General features: G+C 36.6%; 1 protein-coding gene across 1 annotated transcript; it reads right to left on the bottom strand.

The window, feature by feature from the left end:
- Window positions 1-3,317: 3,317 nt before the first annotated feature.
- Window positions 3,318-4,894, bottom strand: LOC112021083 (SKP1-interacting partner 15). The gene has a single exon (XM_024053651.2). It carries the CDS (start codon window positions 4,587-4,589, stop codon window positions 3,441-3,443), a length of 1,149 nt encoding a protein of 382 aa, XP_023909419.1. The 5' UTR covers window positions 4,590-4,894; the 3' UTR covers window positions 3,318-3,440.
- Window positions 4,895-26,700: the final 21,806 nt, after the last annotated feature.

The following is a 26,700-nucleotide window of genomic DNA, read 5'->3' as shown; positions in this document are numbered from 1 at the left end:
TAACCTAAATATTATTTACTTGATATTGAAATAAAAAAAACTCATTTAAAGTTGTCCCCTTAAGCGTCAAATTATCTAATAATACCAAAAGGGTTAAGAACTACACTCAAAATTTCAGCTGGGTTTCTTGTTTCAGGGAGAAATCACATTGAGGTTGTGCAGTTTTCCATTTTATAAAATATTTGTAGTAAAACTTAAGTATCTCCAACCATTTTCCCAGAAAGAAACAGGATGAATTCTTAGGTACTTTCAAACAATCCATAAAATTAATAAAAAAATCTGAACATATTATTGTGCCCATCAGTGAGGATACGTGGTCTTCAACATTGCCTATCATTTTAACAGCCAGGAGTCCCTGATCTGACCATGCCCAAAAAACCAATCCTATCTTTTCACATTAGTTCAAAGCCACAAGAAAACTAAACAACAAAAGGAACCATGCGGAGAGAAGTGTTACGTACACAATATTTTCACAACAAATTATAAGTGGTTAGTTGTTATTTGTTCTAATTTGAACCTATTACTGAAATTACTTTTCTACCTTACCAATAACAATCCGTAACAACCTATCACATAGGATTTGTTATGAAAATATTTATAAAAAAAAAAAATGATTTGTTATGAAAATGTTGTGGATATAACATTTCTCTATGGACATAAGTTACAACATAGAGAATGCAAGGAAAACAATCCACCAAGGACAGTTGAAGTTAATGTTTTGAACAAGAAGAGTGGTGAGATTGAAATGTACAAAATAATGCCTAGAATTGAATGATATACCTGACAACATTCGGTCTTAATTAGAAATGAATAAGAATGGCAACGGACATAGCATTGCAATTTACACCCACAAAACCTCAAGTTATAAGACTATAGAGGATATTTGAGCTTCAATTAGTTCAAATTCAATGATCTGAGCAGCATATATGTATAATTTCAATAAAGACCCAACACTTATTTAACACAATTTCGTAGCTTTGTTTCTTAAACATATAACACAAGTTTGTAAAATGCAAGGAAAACATTTCAACAACCAGGGGCAGTTGAAGTTAATGTTTTGAACAATAAGAGCGGTGACATTGAAATGCACAAAATAATGCATAGAATTGATTGGTACACATGACAACATGCGATCTTAATAAGAAATGAATGAGAATGGCAACTGACATAGCATTACAATTTACACCCCAACACATTTATTTATAAGATTATACAGGATATTTGAGCTTCAAACAATTCAAATTCAATGATCTGAACAGCACAAATGTATAATTTCAATCAAGACCCAACAATTCTTAATTTAACAAAAGATTGTAGCTTTATTTCTTAAACCTATAACACAAGTTCGTAGAATGCAAGGAAAACTTTTTAACAACCAAGGACAGTTGAAGTTAATGTTTTGAACAAGAAGAGTGGTGAAATTGAAATGCACAAAATAATGCCTAGAATTGAATGATATATACCTGAAAACACGCGGTCTTAACTAGAAATGAATGAGAATGACAACTAACATAGCATTACAATTTACCACCCAACACGTCTATTTATAAGATTATACATCATATTTGAGCTTCAATTGGTTCAATTTCAATGATTTAAGCAACATATATGTATAATTTCAATCAAGACCCAACAATTCTTAATTGAACACAAGTTTGTAGCTTTATTTCTTATATCTATAACACAAGTTTGTAGAATGAAAGGAAAACACCTTTACCAGGGACAGTTGAAGTTAATGTTTTGAACAAGAAGAGCAGTGACATTGAAATGCACAAAATAATGCATAGAATTTATTGGTATACCTGACAACATGCGGTCTTAATAAGAAATGAATGAGAATGGCAACTAACATAGCATTACAATTTACACACCCAACACATCTATTTATAAGATTATAATGGATATTTGAGCTTCAATTGGTTCAATTTCAATGATTTGAGCAGCATGTATGTATAATTTCAATCACAACCCAACAATTCTTAATTTTACGCAATATCATAGCTTTATTTCTTAATCCCATAACACAAGTTTGTAGAATGCAAGAAAAACATTTTAACAACCAGGGGCAGTTGAAGTTAATGTTTTGAACAACAAGAGTTGTGATATTAAAATGCACAAAATGATGCCTAGAATTGAAAGATATATGAAGTTCAATTGTTTCAAATTCAATGATTTGAGCAGCATATATGTATAATTTCAACAACAACTCTTAATTTAACACAAGTTTGTAGCTTTATTTCTTTTTTTTGATAAGTAGGTATGTAGCTTTATTTCTTAAAACTATTTATCGTTTGGTAAATATTTTGAAAAGATTTATAATCATAGCCCCCACGAAAAATATTAAAGAACAAAGAAGGAAATTGGAATGCTTGAACAGTGACCCAGAATTAGAATAACTTGAGGATGTGGTTGGTTTATCAAAGCCTTATAGATTGATCAGAATCATAACCTCTTAGTATAGAAAAGGTTCACGATACCAACAGATTCAATGCCATCCATCAAGACACTCAAAGCTCAACACTAGTCCACATTGTGATAACATAGCTCAATATCCAATTCAACTAAAAATAAATTTTGACAAAGAACTTCCCATAAGATTCCAAAAGATAACACTGTTTGTGCTTCATTGGTCAATGCAACCATGTGTTTGAATTTAATTGGGAGTTGGAACTCAATGCACAAGAACTAAGGAACTGTAATAATTATTATCCTAATAAGACTGTCAGGATCTAATCAGAAAACAAACAAAATCAATTAAAAAAAAAGAAGAAAAAAAAGAAGAAGCATTTAAGCCCATCAAATTCTCCAATTCATTAAATTGTCCTAAATCTCACAATCCACTAGCACATTGCATGTAGTTGTAGGAGAATCGTCTCATTAACAAAGGTCTCAGTGTATAGTAAACTTTCCAAATTTACTGAATATATATATATATATATATATTATTTTTTTTTATGGGAACTGAAAATACATTTGAAAATCCCAAAACAAAAACCACAGAAAAGCAAGTTTAGCTCATGACCAATTCTGTAATAGACAAGAGTCTATGAGATACACCAAAGATGATAAAGAAACACTACTAAATACTAATCAAACGTGAAAGTCTAAGGATTACATCAAGGGTTATGTTATCGGGCAATTGTTAATAAACTATTTTAAGAAAGTTTTTATACCACTTTTATGAAAAATTGAAAAGACCGTAAAAACATAAATTACTTTTTCTCTTTTTTCATAAAAACTTTCCTAAAATGGTTCAGTAACAATTGCCCCTCAGATCATTTGTTAACATTTCCCTTACATCAAATATACCAATCATGTAAAGTATACATCAAGCTTGCTCTCCAATTAGCAAGGATAAAAGCATTAGTGGAATTCGTAAATTATGGTACAAACAAAACAGGGGCAATCTCAAATGCCAATTACATAGCATAACAAAATTCTTACCGAGTAACACTACCAACCTGAGGCAGAAGCAAAGGAGTGAGCCTAGCCTCCAACACGAAACCGCGACAAAGGCCGTCTCCAGTCCCCGGCACGTCTTCAATCCAACGCCAGTCTGCTCTACCCAGAGACCGATCCCACATGGCCAATCTGGAGAGCCTTTTGGCAGAGAAAAAGACCTTATCATCACCACCGCCAAAGACCTTAAACTTGCTAGACTCTTGGAAACACTTGAACATCTCCAAGGGCATTCTCCCAGCTTCGTCCCACTCCAGGCTCTCCAGATCCAACCTCAGTATCAGGATCGTCGAGCACGACGCGTTCAGAGTGAATGACGATTTTAGCCCTCCGATCATCAGGATTCTCTTCCCGCTGCCCCTCACCAAACGCGGTCGTTTTAGGATGTCGAACACGTCCCCCCACTCGTGCTTTTCGAGCCGAGTCCAACTCTGGCAACTCTTCATCTTCGATATCGTGCATGAGAATAGCTTCCATTGGCTTCTCCATGGAGACCCCACGTCGCAGAGCGCGTATACGGAATCCGAAACTAAAATCGGGCTTCGTGGTTTGGACGGTAAATTCGATGAAAATTTGAGCCATTTTTGCTCTGATCCGGAGAAATACAGGGCTGCGAGTTCTGTCAGTACCATGACTCGGTTGGCCGAGTCAACCAGGACTGAACCGTGCCGTGACCATGCCGAGCCAAGCTGGGGGAGGACACGAAACTCGCGAGTCAAGGGGTTGCAAACCACGAGTGACTTGTTCGACTCGGGTGACTCGGCCGAGTCGGCCCAGAGGTAGATGAGTCCAAAAGACGACGCGACCGGGTGTGGGGCCCGGAAGGGGAGGAAGTCGAGGGTGAATCTGAGCCACTCGTTGCGGTTAGGATCGAACACGTCGAGATCGTGAGGGCACGACACGTGGCGGTGGTGGTGGTGGTGGTGGTGGTGGTGGTGAGGTGGGCGGAGAGCAAGGAGGGTGAGAGGCGGTTGTGTGGAGATGAGGTCTACGAAGCAAGGCGAGGTCAGAATCTGGTAAAAGTATTTGCATACCGATCGGGAGATCATGATCTGCCGAAGCGGGAGATTAGAGAAGATCTGGTGGAGAGTGTCATGTGGAAGGCGGAAGATCGGTGGGGATGCGTCCATTTTAATTCCGACGGGGATAGCGGAGCAGAGGATCAGAGCTCTGATATGGTTAAGAAATTAGAAACAATTTGATTAAATGGGGGGATTTCGGAGATTTCGGGAGGGGGTCACTGGTCATAAAGATAGAAGAGAGTCGAGTTTTTTATTTTTGTTATGCTTAAGTTGACTGACACTTGTGCTTTTGGATACAAGTCATTGGCTGAGGCCGTTTTCCCTTTCACCTATTCCCTTATTTGTTCCCCGTTTACTGCAGCAATCTTTTTTCTTGGGGCTAGGTAAGCGAGGGGGATGGAGCTGCAGGTTAAAAAGGAACCTCGGTGCCATTTGGGTACAAGGCCACTGGCCCCTTTACTGCAGCAATCAAACATCGAAATTACCTTAAATCAAATCACCATGCTGCTTCTTCTTTTATTTTTTCCGTCCGAATTAACTATAGGTAAAAAAGTTAAAAATATTCAACAAAGTTATTCCTTGCTGTCTTCTTTTTTTTTTGGGATAAGATCCCTCCAATTTTCTTACCCTTATATCAAGTTAAAAAGTTCATTTCTTATTAAAAAAAATAATTTCTAATTTGCTCTAAAAAGAAAAGTTTAAACGTTCATTTTAAGAGTTTTCCTTTTCTTTTTAAAATATATTTGTAGGGATGAGTGGCCGTGTATATTGGACTGTGAGTCTTGTCCAAAGACATTTAGCAGTCCAAGAACAACATTGGCGAAGACGTACAAATCAGTAAATTATAGAAGGATTCTGGTCATAAAGATTTGAGAAGGTAGTTTGAAAAAAAATGTCTCCTCGACTAAGCAGAGTAGAGGTCAGAAGGTTTGACCTTCCATCAAGAACAACACTCTAGATGGTTCTATTGGTAAGGATAAATATCAGAAGGGAACATGACAAATGGAATCTAAGAAATATCTAGGAGAGAGCTGCTACCACTGCATTAAATGTTCTGAAACTAACTTTTTGACCTCATTAATGTGAAGGTGATACTTGAACAGTAATATTCAGCCTTACAGCTATCCCCAAAGATTTCAGGAATGTGCTAATGGGATAATGATCAAAGCTAACAACTTGATTTACACATGAAAGGCTGAGATGAAGCAAAACAGGGTAATATAAAGAAGAAAGACCCCACTACAACGAGATCATCTGAGAATAGGTAAAAAAACACTATAGCAATAAGAACTGGATTTGTAATCAAATTCAAGAGAGATATATAGAACTACTCTCCTCGAACTTTGCCGAGTAAGATTTTATTTGCACAAAACTTGTTTATTTTTGTTTTCTTGTCATCTTCAACTTACTATGATTATTGGTTAACTCATTGAAGTCTAGTTTCCAACCCACTCTCTACAAATTCATTGTGTTGGGCTCTTTGGGCCTTAATCCTTTTACTTTTTGGGCTTAGAAAACAAAACGTGCCCTTACAATATCGATTAGCGCTCTATGTAATACATTTAATTTAATAATTTTAAAAATTATATTATAAATGTTGAAATTTTAAAAAGGTCATAAATTAATATTTTTTTAGTTTAAAAAATAAAATAGTAAATTTGATGGTGAACCAAAAATCAGACCATCTCCAATTCGTTTATAGAGTCGTCAAGAACCAAAAAGGTTATCTCAACATAGGAAGGCCAATCCACTGTGGGAAGGTCGTCCATGGGTATAAAGGTCATCTATCAAGGAAGTTCTTAACTTCTAATGGCAATTATAGAAGATAAGATTGAACTTTCTAACTTCCATAGTAATTGTAGGAGTTAGTCTAAATCTTCTAACTTTTGTACACGTTGAGGAAGTTACTAAACAAGTAACCACTCCAAAGCCTATTATATAAGGACTCATCCACATCAAATGAAGGTAAGTTTCCACTACTCCAAAAGTTGAAATTCTTGAGTTCTAGAGAGAAAAACTAACTTAAGCATCGGAGGATTCTTGGCCGGTTCACCCCGGTCACCTTTGATCTTGTGTCTTTTTCTTTTCAGGCTTTCCAAGCAACCACTAGCCCATTGAAGTTTGGAGCATTCAGCTTATTGATTTTCTTTGCATCATCAATTGGCGCCGTCTATGGGAATCCTTTAAATTTGTGATTTGCAATTTATCTTCCTAAGACAAAAGCTGTATGGTCTGGAAAATGTCAATGGCCATTAGTCCAGGTTAACAGAAGAGTGGGAATGCTTCCAGCCATCCCAACCACGCTCATCAGTCAACACCAGCCATGCAACCATCTTCCATCCGACAAATACAGTCCATGGTAGCCGCCATGGCAAAGCTGACCCGTCAGAATCAAGAACTGACTTGGGAAATCAACCAAAGGGGGTAATGTCATGAACGATGTACGAAAAGGCAAACTCAAAGTCAAGAAGTTAGAGAAGGAGAAAATGTTGAACACGAGAACCACTCAAGGGGTACTACTTCACGAAAGGTGCCACACTTGGAAAGGGAGATGGATCAAATGAGGAAGGTCATGGACGAGATGAGGGAGAATATGAGAAGGACGAATCACGTAGATGATTTAGTTCATCGAACTGATTCCCCTTTCATGGCTACCATCAATAGTCACCCTCTGCCTTCTAAGTTCAAGATGTCTTCCTTGGACTCGTGTGATAGAACGTGCAACCGATGTGATCACATAGCAACTTTCAAGACTAAAATGCACCTTCAAAGAGTTCCAGGTGAGATAATGTGCAAAACTTTTCCAACCACCCTAAAGGGGCCAGCACGAGTGTGGTTTAGCAAGATACCTCTGAACACTGTTGGTTCTTTTGAAGAGTTTAGTAAGTTGTTTGTCAACAACTTTATCAAAGGATAGAGGCACAAATGCTCCTCGTCCAACCTGTTGACTATAGAACAAGGAGAAAATAAGAGCTTGCAATCCTTCATCACTCGCTTCAACAAGGAAGCCCTAACGGTAGACGAGATGGATGACAAGTTGCTATTGGCGGCCTTCCACAACGAAGTCAGTTTGGATTTATTTATTCACAAGCTTTATGATCAAGAGATGTAAACCATGGCTAAACTCATCCATTCAATCCAAAGCTTCATGAATGCAAAGGATGCAATCATTGCTAAGAAGAGGAAGAAAGTAGAACAAATAGAAGCGGACCTCCCACGCCATCTTGAACATGGACCTCGTCCAAAGAAGGCCTGAATGGGAGAGAAGAAAGTCGAGATAATAGGAAGGTAGGATCGTCTTCAGGAAGGAGTCATCATTACACACCCTTGAACGCGTCACTTGATCAGGTGCTTATGCAAATCAAGGATGACCCATCCTTGAAGTGGCTAAAAAAGATGAAGGGAGATCCCAATAAGCGCAATAAGAACAAATATTTCCGCTTTCATAAAGATCATGGGCATGACACGGACGAGTGATATCACTTAAAACAGCAAATAGAGAATCTTATCAGACAGGGAAAGTTAAGACATTTTGTTGGACGGGATCATAAAGACAAGAAGTTGAAAGGAAAGATAGAAGAGCCATTACGACCCCCACCTGGAGAGATAAGAGTTATTATAGGAGGAATTTCAACGAGGCAGTCTTCCAAGTAAAGGAAGACGTACCTAAAGTTGGTTCAGAATGTCCTACTCTCTGGACGACCACTAAGGATGAGGAGGGCAGACGAACAAGCCATTACATTCACGGACGAGAATGCTAGAAGAGTCCATCACCCGTATGATGACGCGATTATCATCACTTTGCTCATTGCAGATTATATGACTAGAAGGGTGTTGGTGGATAATGGGACTTCGGTGAACATTTTATATTACCCCGCCTTCCAACAAATGAGGCTTGGACGAGATCAACTTCATCCAGTATGTTCACCCTTGGTGGGATTTGGAGGAATGAAAGTGCAACCTGTGGGCACTATTATGCTACCTATAGTGGTGAGAGCATATCCACAATAGATAACCAAGGAAGTGAATTTCCTCGTGGTAGACTGTTCATCTTCCTATAACACTATATATGGTAAATGACATGACACTATGTTTACCTTTACATTTGTTAACTATCAAGTCTTTATCATGAAATGGACTCTCCATTTTAAAGCAAATGGAGAGGATCTTTTTCCACCTTGTTAAGCAATTGGAAGGAGGAGGGAAAGAAGGTTTTAGCTTGAAACGGTATATGAAATAATATGATTTTTCTAGAAGAAATTACTTGGTAGAATGGCAAAGCCCTATAACTTTCTTACCCTTAGGAAGAGGGACCAGATCCCAGGTCTGTGTCCCTAATCCTGAAGGTAAGAAAGCTTAAACCATTCCAAACTTAGCAAAGAGTTTTAGTTGGCCAAACCAAATGTTCAAATTGCCCTCATTCCAACCCAATAAAAATCATGCAATATATGGTAAGACTTCAAAAATCTTGAATGGCCACCCAAGATACTATCATGGACCAACTGTAGAACCTTAGGCTTTAATCCACAAGAAGGGCTCAGATACACCCTGCCTTTAAACAAGATCAGCCCATTATGTAAAGAAAAGAACTTAGGCTTAGTAGAATCATCTTGCAACTACTAAAACAAGGACTGCATAGTTATATCAGAATGATAGCTTGCCTTAAGCTCATCAATCCAAGAGAGAAAAGGGAAGGACATCAAACACAATGAAGAAGGAGGTGTTGCACTAGCAATGGACTGATCCATAACAACTAAATCAGATCTCCTAGATAAAGCATCAGCCACTTTATTCTTACTTCTTTGCTTGTATTCCACCACAACAAATACCCCAAAAGCTTTGTTAACCACCTTTGTTGAGCAGGAGTAGCAATTTTTTGTTCTAGAATGTACTTCAAACTTTGTTGGTATGTTTTGATGATAAAAGGTCTTCCAAGAGACAAGGTCTCCACTTGTGACAATAGTGACTAAAGCAAGCAACTCCTTCTCATAAGTGGATAGTTGTAAGGCTTTTCCCTTAAGCACTTCGCTATGAAAGGCAATAGGCCTCTGATTTTGTATCAGGACAACCCCTAAACCCAACCCAAAAGCATCACATTCTATAGTAAAAGGAAGATTAAAGTTAGGTAAGGCCAAAACTGGGGGCAGACTCACTGCAAGCTTAAGTTGTTAGAAGGCAACCTTAGCCTGAGAAGTCAACACAAAGGAATTCTTCTTCAAGAGGGCAATGAAAGGGGTAGCAATCTGTCCATAGTGCCTTATGAACTTCCTATAGTAACCTGTTAAGCCTAGAAAACCCTTCAAGGCTTTAAAAGATGTAGGAACAAGCCAAGACACCATGGCAACAATTTTTTTAGGATCAGTACTCACACCCTTCCCATAAATGATGTGACCAAGATACTCCACCTCTAAACATCCAAAAACACACTTAGTTCTCTTAGCAAACAACTGGTGTTTCAATAGCAAATCTAATACAAGTCTAAGATGCTTAAGATGGGGCTCCAAAGATGGACTGAAATGTTGATGGAGCATTGGTCAAGCCAAAGGGCATAACCAAGAACTCATAATGTCCATCATGTGTCCTAAAAGCAATTTTATGGACATCCTCCTCTCTCATCCTGATTTGGTGATGGCCAGACCTTAAGTCCAACTTGGAATGATTGTGGAACCAGCAAGCTTATCAAGGAATTCATCCACCACTGGAATAGGAAACTTGTCCATAATAGTAGCATGATTCAAAGCCCTATAATCCACACACATTCTTTAAGTGTCATCTGCCTTCCTCGCTGTTGATTGTCATTTTGGAAGTCATAAGAGAAAGGAGCCCAACAACACAGGTAGAAAAGGAGTTGGTAAAAAGATAGAAAAAACCATTAAGCCCAGGAATAATGGGTCACAGGTCCATAAAATAAATAAATAGGCCTTAAGGAAGCAAACGGGCTTAAAAGAGCCCGGAAAGAGAGAAATAGCAAACTCATGGGCAGTATATGATGTATAAAAGTGAAAATAGGTCATGGCAGGCCCAAAGTAATACAAGCAAAGAAAGTAAGGGGCTGATGGCAAGTCCATGAACCCCTTGAATGAGGACAAGGTAATTGGGATGGGGAAGCCCAATGAAATTAGTAAAAACCCATGGGAACACAGAGTTAGAAAAATGGCCAAGTAAGCCCAAGAAAATTGAATGGGTCAAGGATGCCCAAGAGAAAACAAATGGGACACAGGAGCCTGCAGGTAATGTGATGAAAAACCAATGGCCATGCTGAGTCACTAAGGAAAGTATAAATGGCAGGCCCAAAGTGTTCCAACAGGATTTGATCAAATAAATGTCATAGAAGGAATGACAAAGTGATATGGCAAAAAATGATAGAAGTCAAAGGGGTGGACTGAAAAAAGGCAAAACCCAACATCAAACAAAGCCTAGCACCTAAGGGGAGCAGGAAATCAGAAAGTAGCTCACATAAAAGGTCAAGGACGGGCGACAGACTGTGCAAGCAAGCCTCCAGACCGCAATGAACACATGAGTAGCAAACAAATTTCAGACATACATGAAAGGGAGGCACACGCAAGACCCAGACATCACCAGCCTGTACCTAGCCAATATGGGACATGGTGAGGTCATGGGTTAGAGGTAAGAGAGCATGGTTTGGTGGTGGGGAGAAAGGAAAACCTATTCTGGGGTTCCTGCTCAAGCTCTTTTGGGGGATATGTCCTGCTGGGATGACATACCACCAAAAAGAAGTAAGACTGAGTTGGAACCACTTGGTGCATGCCGTGAGAGATAGAGAGAGAGCACTCACACCGTGGCAGGAAAGGGTGTCACGGCAGACTAACAAATAAAATGACTTTCTTTTGTCTATAGATAAGGAGTGGCACATAGACAGACTAGTGGTAGTCGGCAAGTACACCCAGACCAGACAAAAGTAGTTAAGGGCTAAAATAGTAAAATCCGGTCATGACAGGCATTATAAAGGGAGACCCTTGCCGTGCCCAGAAGAAGGAGGGATGAAATCATGGTAACAAGCACCTATAAGGAAAACCAGAAAAAAGAAAACATGTGTGGAGGAAAGAAAGATAAGAGGAAAATTAAATAAAAAGGAAAAAACAGAGAGTTAGATCGGCAGTCATGCACCAATAGGTTGATTCCCCCTCTCCCTCTCAAAGTCCTGTTCTCTGCCAAAAGCAAAAGGGGTTCTCTTGGGCATCAACCATTCAGGTCCGTTTCCCTCAAAGTGATTAATTTCCACGGTATAATTTTCCTGGGAGATTATTCACATTGAGAATGGACGTTCTTCCCTCTCTGGCTTTGGTCCTATGGATCAAATTTGATCTGATTTCTTTCTTTCTATTGATTAACCCATATACTACTCATTTATTCCTCTTGCTTTCTTTATAAAAGTAATTGTTGTTAAATTATGATTATCTTTCTTAATTAGGGATTATCCATTCACGTTGATTAAAAAGTCAAAGTACTCTCTTTGTTGTTTTGTTATTATCATATCTGCCTACCATGACTTATCTAGAATAGTTCTGCCTGCCGTAAGCATACTCCTGGCAAATAAGGCATAGTTTGTGCACTAGCCAAACCAAATTGAGTTGCAGAACACTTAGGCCTAGTACTGTAGGAGGTAGCCCAGCCCAATCTAACAAAAAGGCCCACTACACTCACCAACAATACTGGGGAAGAAAATGGACTCTGACTAGGTCTTATAGAACCAACCTCCAACAATTCAACAATTATATTTTCAATCTCAGCTTTCTAAAAATGTGGATACCTATAGGGTCTTTGACAAATAGGGTCAGTACCATCCTTCAAGAGAATTTGATGCTCATGCCCTCTACAAGGAGGTAAGCCAGTTGGGGTAGCAAACACTAAAGAAAACTCAAATAAGAGCTGTTCAATAGCAGGGTCACATGGCTGTGCAGATGAAGTAGCAGACCCCAAATACACAATCTGTAATAGAATGCCTTTTTTGATAGGCTTTTAAAAAAATTGGTCACCTTCTTGTAGAGAGTGATCAGTAAGGTGCAGACCTACCAAAGTCACTGTGGCACCCAAGTGTTGGAACTTCATAAACATAGCCCTAAAATCCCATTGTATAACACCCAGGGTTCTAAGTCATTGAGTGACTAAAACCAATTCACAATCACCAAGAGGCAACACATTCAAATCCACTGCAAAAGCATGCCCTTGCACTAAAACTCTAACATTGGCACACGCCCCTTGAGTTTGAATGGTAGCACCATTAGCCACTTTCACCTCAAATGTTAAGGTAGGGTCTAATGAAAGTTGTAAAATAGCTAGGATGGCAGTATCCAAGAAATTGTGTACCCGTGTCAATTAAGATAATAACTCAGTGACCATTAATCTTACCCTTAACTCTCATGGTACTAGGTGAAGGACTACCCAATAAAGCATATAAAGTGATTTTAGCTACACCCTTCTCAATATCAGATTTATTATCTTTAGAATTATCTCCATCCAATGGTAATAAGGTAACCTTAGAATCATCAAATTCAACTAACTGGACATTAGAACTAAATTCTTGAAAAGGAAATAAACCTTCTAACAAGAAGAGTTTGGCTGACTTACATTGGTGTCCAGGTTGGTGTTGGGATTAATGCCCTTAAATCCTATTGTATGATGCTATGTATGACATTATGTATGACATGATGTATGGCTTGATATTGTAATTAATAAAGTCGTTTTATTATTACCTAAAATAATGATAACATGAATATTCGGACATTATCATTTAGTCCATGAGATACATAGTATGTGATTTATGTGATTTAGTCACAGAAGATATAAGTCACAAGTTCTTTGTAAACTCAGAATTTTAGTTCATAGTCGGTGATGAAATTGGGCATTTCATCTGCGAAGACTATAACATATCAACTATGATGATTTGTCTTGATCATGAAAGTGGAGACTTCTAGTTGATGTGTTAATATGTTTTAAGAGTTAAGACATATTGAACTGGACCACTGTGAGATTTATTATTCTCCTAACGACTGTCAATTGAATAATAAATCTCACAACTTATATTTGCATGAACTCTTAATCCTGAGAGAATAATGGACCGAATCATGAAGTGTAGGTTGCTTTGATATATCAGGAGTGAGATCTAAAGTAACGGTCAAAATCTCAGTATGTTGGGCAGCCACATTTCGTGTTGATGGAACATATATTCTCAAGATGGAATTCATAGTCTCTTAACAGAGATTTAAAATATTCCCTTGAGATAAGTTTAATGGGTTTAGTTATTCAAAGAGTTAGGCCTAATCACTTTGGCAAGAAATTACTAAAGCATATATTTATGAAATTGGATTTCATAAATATATAATGAATAACTTAAAAGGATTAAACTGGGTACTCAAGGATTAAGACGTAGTAATCTTCAAAGTGACAGTCTATATTTATGACTTTGAATTACTATGAATATTTTATGAAGGGGTTGCATGTATAATAAAGTTTTGGGATATAATTTATTAATAAGGCCTAGAGTGTAATTATATTTATATAGTGGTATTCAATATAATTAATGGTAACTTTGGACTTGTCAAGAGTTGACAGAAAAGCCCAAGACCCATTGGAGCTAGTGTCTTATTAGTCCTTTTGGTCCCACTCCAAGCCACACATTAAAGCCCAATTGGAAATGCCCAATAGGCCGGCCCAATTAGATAATTAGTTATATATAAAGGGAGAGACATACAGAATTTTTATTAGAGAAAAAGTGAGACATCATTGTGAAGTGGTGTGTATGTGCGAGTGAAACCACTTAGTTATTCTCCCTTGGAAATTGATTGAGAGACCACACTTCTTGTGCATAAAGTGGAATTGGAGTGAAGATTGAAAGTGTTCCCAAGGACTTATAATCTTTTGTTTTTGAATTTCACCGCACCAAGGTACGCTAATTCTGAAATTTACATAATGCAAGTTATCAATCATGAATGAAATAGATCTTTGTTTATTGCTTCCGCTATGTGTTTTGTATGAGATACAAAACCAGATTTAACCAACAGTTGGAACTTCTCATCACAGTTGAAACAAAGCCCTTTTCTTCTTCTTTCCTTCATCTGAGCAGGTGACAACCTTTGCAAGGGAAGCCTATATCTAGAATCCAACTTCACATCAGGTTTTGGACCCAAAATGGAAGACTCGGTGTAATCAATTTAGACCTTTGACCTATGCGGTTGTTGTTCTAGTATTCTTCTTGGATTTTGGTCAATCCAAAGGCTCCATTATGATTCTTGGGATTAAGCATCTTCACAGTTAAAATCACCTCATCTTTGAGACCACTTAAAAAACAACTCAGTTTATGGCTATCTGACAGACCTGTAATCCCATTTGATAAGGCTTCAAATTGCCCTTTATAAACCACAACATTACTTGACTGCTTCAATCTTGTGAGTGATTCCATAGGATCTTCATACGCAGTACTCCCAAACCTTGTCAACAAAGCTTCTACAAATCCTTCCCAAGTTGCAAACATCCCAGTCTCATCACTATCTTGGAACTAGATCAAGGCATCTTCATCCATGTGGAAGGAAGCCATTAGCAACCTTTCACTCAATGGTGTTTGATAAAAATTGAAATATTGATTGGCCTTATACAACCATGAAGCAGGGTCATCTCCTTTGAATCGCGAAAAATCAAGTTTCACACTCTCTGGCAAATTTGAGATAGGCAGAGAAACATCATGTGATATTGGAGTGCTTAGGGTCTGAGATGAAGACTTTAAGGATGCGACTTGTTGCCTCTGTTCCTCTGCTTCAGTGAGTTTCTGTAGGGCTAAGCTAATTGCATTCAATTGTTGAGTGTTGGCATTCAATTGTTGAGTGTTAGCATTCAACTGTTGATTGATCTCTTGTAATGAATTGGCATGGTGGTCTGTGGTGGTTTTGAGAAGAGACAAGGATTCATTGATATGAGAATAAGATCTAGTCTCAGTCACGGTTGCAGGAAGGTAGGCTTTGATACCAATTGTTAAGTGTTTGGCTAATCAGAAAATTAGGAAGGAAAGAATGAAAAAACAGAGAAAGGAAAAGGAAAACAAAATTGGGGAATTTCTAGTTACTTCAAGGGTAACTGCCTTCAAGCAGAAAGAGAGGAAGAGAAAGACAGAAATAGAATAGAGGAAGTTGATCTAATTCTCTTCTTACCCTTTCTCATATCATTCCACATCTTTATACAAGTCACAAGTCTTCCCGCCAAAACTAACTAACTCATAACAATCCAACTGCTTTAACTAACAAAACTGTCACAACTAACTCACTTAGCACAGCTCACCATGGTTTTGAAACCCGGACCGGACCGTACGGTCCGACCGGAAAAACCGTGAACCTCTCACAATTACGGTTCTTTTAGGCATAAGAACCGGCCTATGCCAAAAAAGCAGGAAACCGTTCAAACCGCGGTTGAACCGCACGGTTCTGAGAACCGAATTCAGACCGCTTTTCACGGTTCCCTTTGAATCTGAACCTTAAAAAAAATAAATAAAAAAAAAAAAAAAACAGAAAAGCAAAAGAAAAAGAAAACGTCTGATCTGACCCAGAAAACATCTCATCTTTGTTTCAATCTCTTTGCTTCACTTTCAAAAAAATGTCTCACATAATCCAAACACAAAAAAAAAAAATCCAATTCTTACAATAAAGTTGAATCAGAACAAGCAAATATGAAAAAAAAAAAAAAAAAAAAAAAAAAGAAGATCAATCCGATCTGACCCAATCTGGTGGTGGGGAGGAGGACGAACGGCGGTGGGGCGGTGGACGAGGCCTTCGATCTCCACGATCTCCACCAGCGCCGCTTCAGATTCTTCTCTCTCTCTCTCGCTTCTTCTCTTTTCTCTGATGTGAATATGTTCTTTTTTTTTTATGAGAAAGCCTGATGTGAATATGTGAGAAGGATAAGTGATAACTGTGAAGTAAACTCTTGGGTGAAGCAAGCTTTAAATTTTGCCTTTGTTCTCCGCTGGTAATGTGTGTGTGGGCAGGTGAGAGCATGAGAGAAAGAGAATGAGAAAGACAAAGCTGAAAGAAAAATAAAAACAGAGATTAGAAAAAGCAAGACACGCTCTCTGGACTCTGGAGGAAGACTCTAGAAAAATAAAACCAAGATTAGACTAGTGGGATGGGGATATGTGTGTGGAGGAGAATAAAGCAAGAAAAAAGAAAAAGAAAATAAAAGGATAAGAAACGTATGGATGCAAGCAACGGAAGGAAAAAGAATAAAAGAATAGAGTCACAATTAAATGTTACTACAATATTTTATAATATTTTACAATAAGTTTTAAGTAATAAATTGTTATTAGTTAATATTAGTGAGTAAAAAAAATAATTTTAATAGTGGATTCAAATTAAAATTAGTAACAATTTTTTACATAAATTTTGTTGTGAAAGTATTGCTAAAAATATTATAGACTTCTTCACTGCTTTCAGAGACTTCTTTGTTGCTGCGTGCTTTAATGTCACTGTCAACTACTAAGTGCTTGCACTTCCTTCTTGGTTTTGATTTTTTTTTTTTTTTTTATAAATTCATAATAAATGGTGAACAATGACTATTTAAATAGACTTAGGAAAAAAAATGATGGGCAATCAAATGGGCTTGGCCATGTGCAAATAAACTTATTTGTCTCTTAACTATTTTATTGGGTTGCATAAAAAATAAAAATTATTGTGTACTAAACTATGCTTTATCATGACTTAAAAATAATTTAGAAACTCAATAGCTATTGCTTTTTAGAATTTTATAATTTTTATTTGTATTATGAAAGTTATGTTATAAAAAATACTATCTATATTTGTTTTGGATTATTTTAGTTAATTTTTCTATTTTTTTATTAATTTAATGTTTTTATATATATTTAAAATAATTATTAAAGTAATTATGACGTCATCACGGTTCAACCCCGGTTCGACCTTAAAAACCTTGAACCTCTCTCTTTTACGGTTCAATGAACGGTCCGGGTCTGAAAACCATGCAGCTCACTTAGCACAGTCAGTCACACACCTTTACAATGCTATTCAATTAGCTAAATGCCTACAATTAACTAGTTCCTTAACACTTAGCCAGTAGGTTGGAGGAAACAGATATCTTCTCTTAAAATTCAATGTCTTACATGTAGACATGGCAAAACGGGTCAGGCCCGTTTGACCCGCGACCCGATTGACCCGACCCGACCCGCCCGTTTTTCCACGTCTACCAACGTTGAGTAGATAATGAGATTGAGGTGTAATTCTTATAAGATATTTACTTATTCTTCTTCACTTAATATGTTATGTACTCCATTATAGTTTGTCATTCTTTACTTGCCACCTTCATTTTTCTTTCCTACTTTAAACATATCAAAAATTATACCAAGATTAGCTTCTAGAAAGCTGGAATAAGAGTTGCACCAAATTAGGTATCAAGTGTTTAGTGGTAATTGGTAAGTGGTAATAGTATCACCAATGAAAATCTAATCACAGTTAAGGAACTTAGAAACAATTGACAAATTGCATCTATTTCCAAAAAAAAAAACTTGTTTGAAAAATACGGGTCAACTTGACTCGTCCCGCAACCCGTTTGACCCGTTTAAAAATGACCCGTTTTGACCCGCAACCCGATTGACCCGACCCGCAACCCGACCCGACCCGCCCGTTTTGCCATGTCTACTTACATGCTATCCCAATTTGCTATAGACAAATAGGACATGTTATCTTCCCTAATACCTATTATTATTGTTTGTTGTTGATAGTTTTTTTTTTTTTTTTTTTTTTATGGGATAAATTAGATAATGGTCACAAATTGCCAGAGGAAGAGAAAACGGAAATAGATGTATAAGAAAAAAGTTTTACACTTTTTTTTTTTTTTTTGGTGGAGAATAAACCAGTTTTACACTTGAAACCTGATGTCATATTCATTTAAAATAAAGTTACTTATATTAGCTATGTAAGCCTATCCTAGTTACACCTCCTTATTCCATGGTAAGTGATCTACTGTATTCATGTTCCTGTAGTGTTTACCATCATATTTGTTCAAGGTAACACTACTCACCATTTTGTGATGTTATCACTCATCTTGATCCTGCAAAGTTTGTGGCCAACAAATATGGAAATATTGATGCTAATCTTCTTCATTGAAATTCTTATGCTTCATTTTTTAAATGAAAAATCAAAAGAAGACGTTTTTCAGTGTTTTATATACCACTGTGCCTCACATTTTGCATATTTTCAAGTATATGGGGCTCTACATGTTATTTGGGGCTGGATTTTGATAGAAAAGTCGCATATCCTCAATCAAAGAAACATGTACTCCGCTATTCCTTTTCGATATCTCTGTCAATTAAGTGAAATTCTTTTTGGTTTTATTCAAAAATTTGTTTCTTTAATGTAATAGAGACCATATTTAGCCTATGTAATAAATGCTTAAATTTTGCTAGGTTTGTTTGTTTGTTTTTTTTTTTTTTTTTTGGGATAAGGGTGTTTTTCCTTTCATTGCCTTTAGATGTGAGAATTGGAAAATTTGTGATTTCTCGCAATAATCACTTTTTTTTTTAATCTATTTCACTTTTTATAATACTGAGGAAACAATATATTTTTTAGTTATAAGAGCAAAAGTAAATTGTTGTTCTATTCATTTGTATTTTTTTTCCATAAATTTTATGAATTGAAAATTTCGTTTCAATGATAATTCTTACCTGACCGGCAAATCATAATTTACTTTACCTTTTTTCCATTTTAATTAAACAGACTTAATGCTTCAAATTTTTATTTTTAACATATACAAACACTTGCAGATATAATTGGAAAAGTTACTGTTGTTGGACCCGTTGAACAGGTTCAAATTGACAACGGCTATACAAATATGAGAAATCTTCAAGTTCTCCTTCATGAGTGAGGAACATTAATTTACCGCTAGTAATTACAAATACTGTACACATCATCTTAACCTTTTAAATATTTATTGAATGCTAATAACATATCTTCAAGGATAGAGAAACAAAACTTTCATTGTGGGATGGAGCTGCTATAACAATTATTAAAAATGACTACAAACAAGATGAAGATCCATATATAATTAGTGTTACTTCAACGATTGTAAAAGCATTCCAAGGTATATATATAGAGGCAAAGTTGAGAGAAAATCCAATTAAATTTAAAATTAGAATTCAATTATAATCTAATTTTGTGCCATGTGCCTCATCTAATCTAAGTTTTTAAATTTTTGTGTCAAGTGAATTAATTTAGTGTAAAAATTGGATTTCAATTAGAGTTTAACTTTGCACCATGTGTCCTATCTAATCTAAGTTTTTTTTTTTTTTTTTAAAATTTTTGTGCCAAATAAGTTAATTTGGTGTAGAAAATGAGGAGTCCAATATAAATAAACCATAAAAAAAATATAATCACACATCTAACTCTATATAAATTAGAGAGAGAAAAAGTTTGAACAATTTTATATTTATGAGCATTTTTTGTATAACTAAAAGGCTAAAATACCATTTTAGTACCTACATTTTGGAGTCACAGTCAATTTGGTCCCTGCATTTTGGGAGCAATCAATTAGGTCCCTGCTATTTTCAAGTCACAATCAATATGGTCGCTACTGTTAGATGACTAACAAAATATGCTTAGGTGGCAAATAGAATGCACACGTAGCATAAATAAAATTAAAATATAAATAGTTCTTCCACTCAAACCTTTCACATCAACTTCCACTATTACTAATTCCAATCACTCTCATATGACCCACTTATCATCAACACCCTCCTCACTAGTCAAACAACTCAGACTAATTGAAATCAAAATCCCCAAAATGAAATTTCAAATCCTTATTCCTTAACCCATGATGAAATCCTTCTTGACAGCCACCTGGACCTCGTCGTCTTTCCTCACCGGCATGGACCTCGTGTTTTGCTTGCTCAACTGATATGATGGTAACTTTTCAAAATTCATTTGCAAAATAAATAGACCTACAGTCCTACCCATTTTTAATTGTAATGGTTGAACCTACCCTTCTTGTAATACTGTGCTCTGCACTTTTTCTTCTTCTTTTTTAATGAAATTGACAAAGTATTATCGCTAATAAAATATTTACAGTGAGTATATATCAGTAAAATATCATCAAGTAATAATACAATGTGGAAACATAAAGAGGTGACCAACACATTTGCGGCCCATTGAAAAGATTCTAATTAATTTATAGAAAAAAATAACAGAAGATTTCCATACAAAACTTTTTGCTATTATTAAGAATTTAAGATCCAAAAAAGAGGATTAGGCAAGAAGAGATGTGGCTGTCAAGAAGGATTTCATCTTGGGTTAGGGTTCGAAATTTCATTTTGAGGATTTTGAAATCAATCGGGTTTGAGTCGTCTGACTAATGAGGAAGGTGTTGATGATAAGTGGGTCATGTGAGAGTCATGTGGGATTAATAGTAAAGGAAGCTGATGTGGAAAGACTGACATGGAAATACTATTTATATTTTAATTTAATTTATGCCACATGTGCATTTCGTTAGCCATCTAAGCAGATTTCGTTAGTCATCTAACGGTAGAAATCAAATTAATTGTGACTTGAAAATAGCATGGACCAAATTGACTGCTCCCAAAATGTAGGGGCCAAATTCACCGTGACTCCAAAATGTAGGGACTAAAATGGTGTTTTCGCCTAACTAAAAACAATTCAAATTTATAAGTTATTTATGTGATATACCATGACTATGTATGGTCCATTATTAACTAGGTAATACAATACTATCATTAGTTACTTCCTCACTTCACCAAAGTATCCATACAACGGTTTGCCTACTTAGTGATTTCTCATCTGGAAATGCCAAAAAAAAAAGTCATTTTAACAATCATTTTATTTATTTTACATTATCACTTTAATAATACAATCTTCATAACATTCCTTCCTTTTTTCTTTTCTTTTTTCTTTTTTATTTTTATGGGAAGACTTAAAATATTATTCAACGGCAGAAAAAGAAATTACACTCTAGATAAGAGTTTGTTCAAGAAAATAGGGATTTTCTTCAATCCAAGTTAGGAAATCATCCATGCCTAAGATATATTACTTATTTAGTTAACATATGGGCCGTTTGATTACCATTACCTGCGAACGTGGGCAAACTCAACACGACAAAAATCATGACAAGCCACTTGCATACCATAAAATAAAAATGATTGACGCCATAGAGGAAGGAAAATGTTCGCCTAAAGCTCGAGAACTAATCAACTAATCTCCTTCTAAGATAAACTCCTGAATACCCATATCAAAAGCAAACTGAAGGCCCTCTCATCCCTAATGATAACCCCCACACCAACTTCCTTTTGAGATGGAAACACCGCCACATCTACATTAATCTTGAATAAAAGGAAGCCACTTCATTACTTAAGCCTACACAGGAACTACGTCCACTGGGTTTGCATCATGATGTTCATTCAAATAATTACTAGCCCCCTGAAATATCACAACACTCCCCTTTGTGGTACCCTTCTGCCGCACAACATTTCGGTCATTCCATAAAGCTCAAGCTATATTAGCGACCACAAAAGCCAATTTATCATCATCCCTTTGGTCTACCATAAGTAAAACCCACAGTAAGTCCATGATATTATGGAACTAAGAAACTCCACAGTTAACGACCAGCTTAGAACAACTCCAGACCTCCTAGTCTCTCAGACATGTCTAGAAAAAGTGACCAGAAGATTCGACCTCTGATTTGCAAACCTCGCAAAAATTTTCCTGTATCACATGGCGACGCATGAGATTCTCCTTTGTTGGCAAAATATCGACAAGCTCTTCAAGCAAAGTGACGGATCTTATGGGGAACAAGAATCCTCCATAATTTCTTGCGAGACCGCGGAGTGCTACTATCATCCGAAGTAAACCCAACAGCCTCGGGCTCAGAGGAAGATAATTTACAGCAATTTTGTATGCACTGCGAACACCGAAAATACCATTCGATGTAGCAGCCCAATTTTTTTTATCCTCCGAAAATCTAGAACTCAAAGGGGATTCCCAAAATAGATTCAGCTTCAAATGTAATAAAAGTTTGACCAACCAAATCAATTCTCTATTCACCCAAATCCAGATTAATAAAATCAGACACTAGAATCAACCGGTCAACCCAAGCTAGGAGATACCACCTTAAACCATCCACGTCAGTCTGTGTAAAATATTCCGTCTATTTTAGTATAAGAACTTACTTTTTTATTTTATTTTACACAATCAATTTTTCAAAAACACCTACATCAGTCGATCTATTTTAAAAGATATTTCAATAAAATATTCATTCTTCATTAATTTTTTATTATTTTCTCTAATGATTATACTTTTTTAATTTAAATTTATATTTCAAGTAAACTACCAAAATCGGTGGCTCGGCCAATGGAGCCACTTGTGTCGGAGGTCCGGTAGTCGAATTGCCGAAATAGTAGTTTCGGCGACTGCCGCCGGATTGGTGCCTTCGTCCACCGTACTGCCATCCCCGATGGTCAGACCACCAAAAAAGTGGTTCTGGCGACTATCGATAGATCAATGTCTCCAACCATCATATCGCTATTAATGAAATATTTCTGTGCGGCACCCGAAGTGTTGGGCCTACTCAACCCCAAGTCTCCGTCCCAAAACACGCGGTCTTTGGGCCCAATCCTCATTTCGCCCGAAGGCCCAACCCTTGCTATCACAGCTCGGGAGTGCCGAGCTTCATTAGTAAGTTATGATCGGCATAATTTTTACCGAGCACTTTTATTGAACGGCACTTCAACTTTGTTCGGCTCAAAGAGGGCCCTCCAAACGCCAGCACCTCGCTCTGACCTGATGTGGGCACCAAGTCCCAAAGCCACCTAGACCTAGACTCCCACTTACCACCCCCCTGATTGGACCCTCCGTAGCACTCAACGCGCCCTGACTCTGCCGAGCTGCCAACGAATGTGGGCACCAAGTCCCAAAGCCACCCATACCTAACCTCCCATTTAGAGAAAATCCTACTGGACCCTCTGTTGCACAAACATGAGAAGCATTAATGACCCTCGCCTGAGCTGAGCACTATAAATAAGAGGGAAGGAGAAGAAAGAAGGGGTTGGTCAGAAAAAGGGGAGAAAAAGAGAGTCCGGAGAGCAGTTAGGAGGAAAGATTGTGTCGCCAAGAAGGAGAAAGGTGATCTCAGTGAGTCCTTGGTTGTAGGATCACCCATAGTAGGAAATTCAGCCTTACAAACAAATTAGTTGTGAGCCCAAGTGGGGCTGAGCCCATTGGCCTCATTTGCGACCCGCACAATTACTTATTCAACAACAAGAAACACTACTAGTTAAATTAATTGGAATTCACATGTACTTCACATCTATATCTATATCAATCAAGATTTGCACGTTATTAATAATACAAATTATATTCACAAGAATCACAAATGATGTTGACAAAATCTCATTATCGTTATGACTTACTATACATACTCTTCTTCTTTTCTTTTTTTTCTTTTCTTTTTTTGAGGAAAACGATACATGCTCATAAGTCCTCGCAAACACATTCCATCAACATAAGCCAAACTCACAAATTATCACATTTCCACAAATCCCAAACACATACTCCAAAGTTGCATATTTTAGCCTTAAAAGTTAAATGAAATATCACATTATTCCTGATGTTAAGTTGTTAACAGCCTACATTAGGCCAGTTCCTCCACTTCGGATGAAATTTACCAAACCTTATAAGTCAATACTTCCACTTCGCATGAAATTACCAAACCTTATTAGTCCTGCCTATATACAAAGCTTTAATTTCTATTTTAGTATTTGGATGACAAAGAATGTAAATTAATTCTTCTTTCAACACTAAAATTAAAGAAGTCGAATTGAAGAGAAAACAGCCATATTATTGTATTTTGAATTCTTGTTTTTTAAACCCCGTTTGGTTCCAGAGAAGGCAAAGTAACAGAAATGAAAATCTCTAAAATAAACTAATTTCAAATATTTTATGTTATTATATTTTTAAATTAGTGACGTGTGGTAGTCAAGTGGCAATTTAGGTGGTAAAAAAAACAATATTTTAATATCACTGTTAGCTACGTCATCTTTTTTCATCCTCCACCTCATGATATTGACTATTTTGATTTTTGACACAATACCAAAATATTAAGAACTAAATGGACATATTCAAAACATTAGGAAACATTTTAAAACACTGCAAATATGGGGACCAAAATGGTAATTTACCTTAGTTTTTTCTTTTAAATTTTTAACTTATTTGTTATGTAAGGATAACAAAATCTTAAGTATAACTAACTATAATTTTGCCAACTTTCAACAAAAAGTTAATTCAAAATCACTCTTAATTTATAAACAATTTTAACTTTTGATTTGAATTAAAAATTTTAATATAGACTTTAATAAAATTTCAAATAAAATCATCAACATAGTTTGAAAAAAAAAAAAAAAAAACTCAATTATGATTCCTTTCCCTCTCACTTTTGACCCCCAACACATAATAGCTGACCCTTTTTTTTTCCACAAAACCACATCTTTTCTCTACTTCCTTTCCCACGGTCTTTTCTCTTCAATTTTTTTTTTTTTTGATCTTTTCCTTTGCTGTAGCTCTCAAGCACTTGTTTCTCTCCTCTCTCATGCCAACAACAAGCTCTCCATGGCAGTGATGATGACGGCGGCTTTGATTTGGGCTTGAGTTTGATTTTGGGCTTGGATTGATGGGTTTTTTGTTAAAAATTTTATTTTGGGTTCTAAATTGTTAGAGTTTTCTGTTGAAGGTTTGATTTTGGGTTTGGATTGATTTTTAGTTTAATTTTCCTTTGTTTTTGGTTGATTTTGTTATTGGAATATCATGGGTTGTGGTTGGGCGATGTTAGGTTGATTTGATGCAAACTAGGACAAACACAGTTGGGTGGATTTGCAGCAAATTGGGACAGACACAAAAAGAAGAGGGAGAAAGAGAGAATTAATAAAATATTGTATACAAAGCTACAGTAACCGTGTATATTTACATAGTTACTATAGCATCTTTGTATATTTACAAAGGTTTAGAAAGACTGATGCAGGTGTTTTAAGTTCTATGTTTTGTAAATTTTTGCACGTTTTGTATTTTGCAATGACTGATGCAATTGCTCTTATACGTAGATGAATAAGGAAACCATTTATCATTCCAAACACGAACCTTGGACCCATTCCCTCCCTGCCAACGTAACCCCTCTTTAATCAATCCTTGAGCCACCATAATACTTCTCCAAACATAAGACAGATTGTTTCCCATAACAGCATGGACAAAATCACAATTGGGGAAATATTTAGTTTTGAAGACCTGAAAAAACAAAGATTAATGGCCAGATTGCAATCTCCAACGTTGAAGGAAGAAACAGTTTGAAGAATTAAAAATGAAGGAAGGTGAGAGGTTTGACGAAATTCATGCTAGCCTTAACAATATAGTCAACTCTAGATTCAACCTAGGTGAGAAGTATTCAAAGCCCAAAATTGTGAGGAAAATTCTAAGATCCTTAGTTAAGAGTTTTAGGCCAAAGTCACTACCATAGTGGAGAGTAAAGATCTAGATGCACTTAAAAGTAGATGAATTAGTTGGATCCCTCCAAACTTATGAGGTGACCCTACCCCCAAACTCCCAAAAACAATTCCATGATCCTAAAAATGATTAAGGAGATAGAAAGTGACAATTCTGAGGATGAGAATGAGGAGAAGAGTAGCATATCCTTTATAGCTAAAAATTTAGAAGACTTTTTTTTGTTGTTGATAATTTGATAGTTGGAGGGGGATTTGAACTCTAGATGTCTCATTTAGAAACACCAAGAAGTGTCAACCAGGGCAAGCTCAAGACCTAGGCCTAAGGCTCCCATTTAAAAATGAAGGAAGGTGAGAGGTTTGACGAAATTCATGCTAGCCTTAACAATATAGTCAACTCCAGATTCAACCTAGGTGAGAAGTATTCAAAGCCCAAAATTGTGAGGAAAATTCTAAGATCCTTAGTTAAGAGTTTTAGGCCAAAGTCACTACCATAGTGGAGAGTAAAGATCTAGATGCACTTAAAAGTAGATGAATTAGTTGGATCCCTCCAAACTTATGAGGTGACCCTACCCCCAAACTCCCAAAAACAATTCCATGATCCTAAAAATGATTAAGGAGATAGAAAGTGACAATTCTGAGGATGAGAATGAGGAGAAGAGTAGCATATCCTTTATAGCTAAAAATTTAGAAGACTTTTTTTTGTTGTTGATAATT

Source organism: Quercus suber, unplaced genomic scaffold (genome assembly GCF_002906115.3).
Source record: "Quercus suber isolate HL8 unplaced genomic scaffold, Cork oak 2.0 scaffold_128, whole genome shotgun sequence".
Classification (NCBI taxonomy): domain Eukaryota; kingdom Viridiplantae; phylum Streptophyta; class Magnoliopsida; order Fagales; family Fagaceae; genus Quercus; species Quercus suber.
Note: the sequence above shows the minus strand (reverse complement) of the source record. Positions and strands in the feature narration are given on the sequence as shown.

Bases quoted from the DNA above. Each gene is read 5' to 3' on its own strand.
- LOC112021083 (XM_024053651.2), bottom strand. From the start codon at position 4,589: ATGGACGCATCCCCACCGATCTTCCGCCTTCCACATGACACTCTCCAC.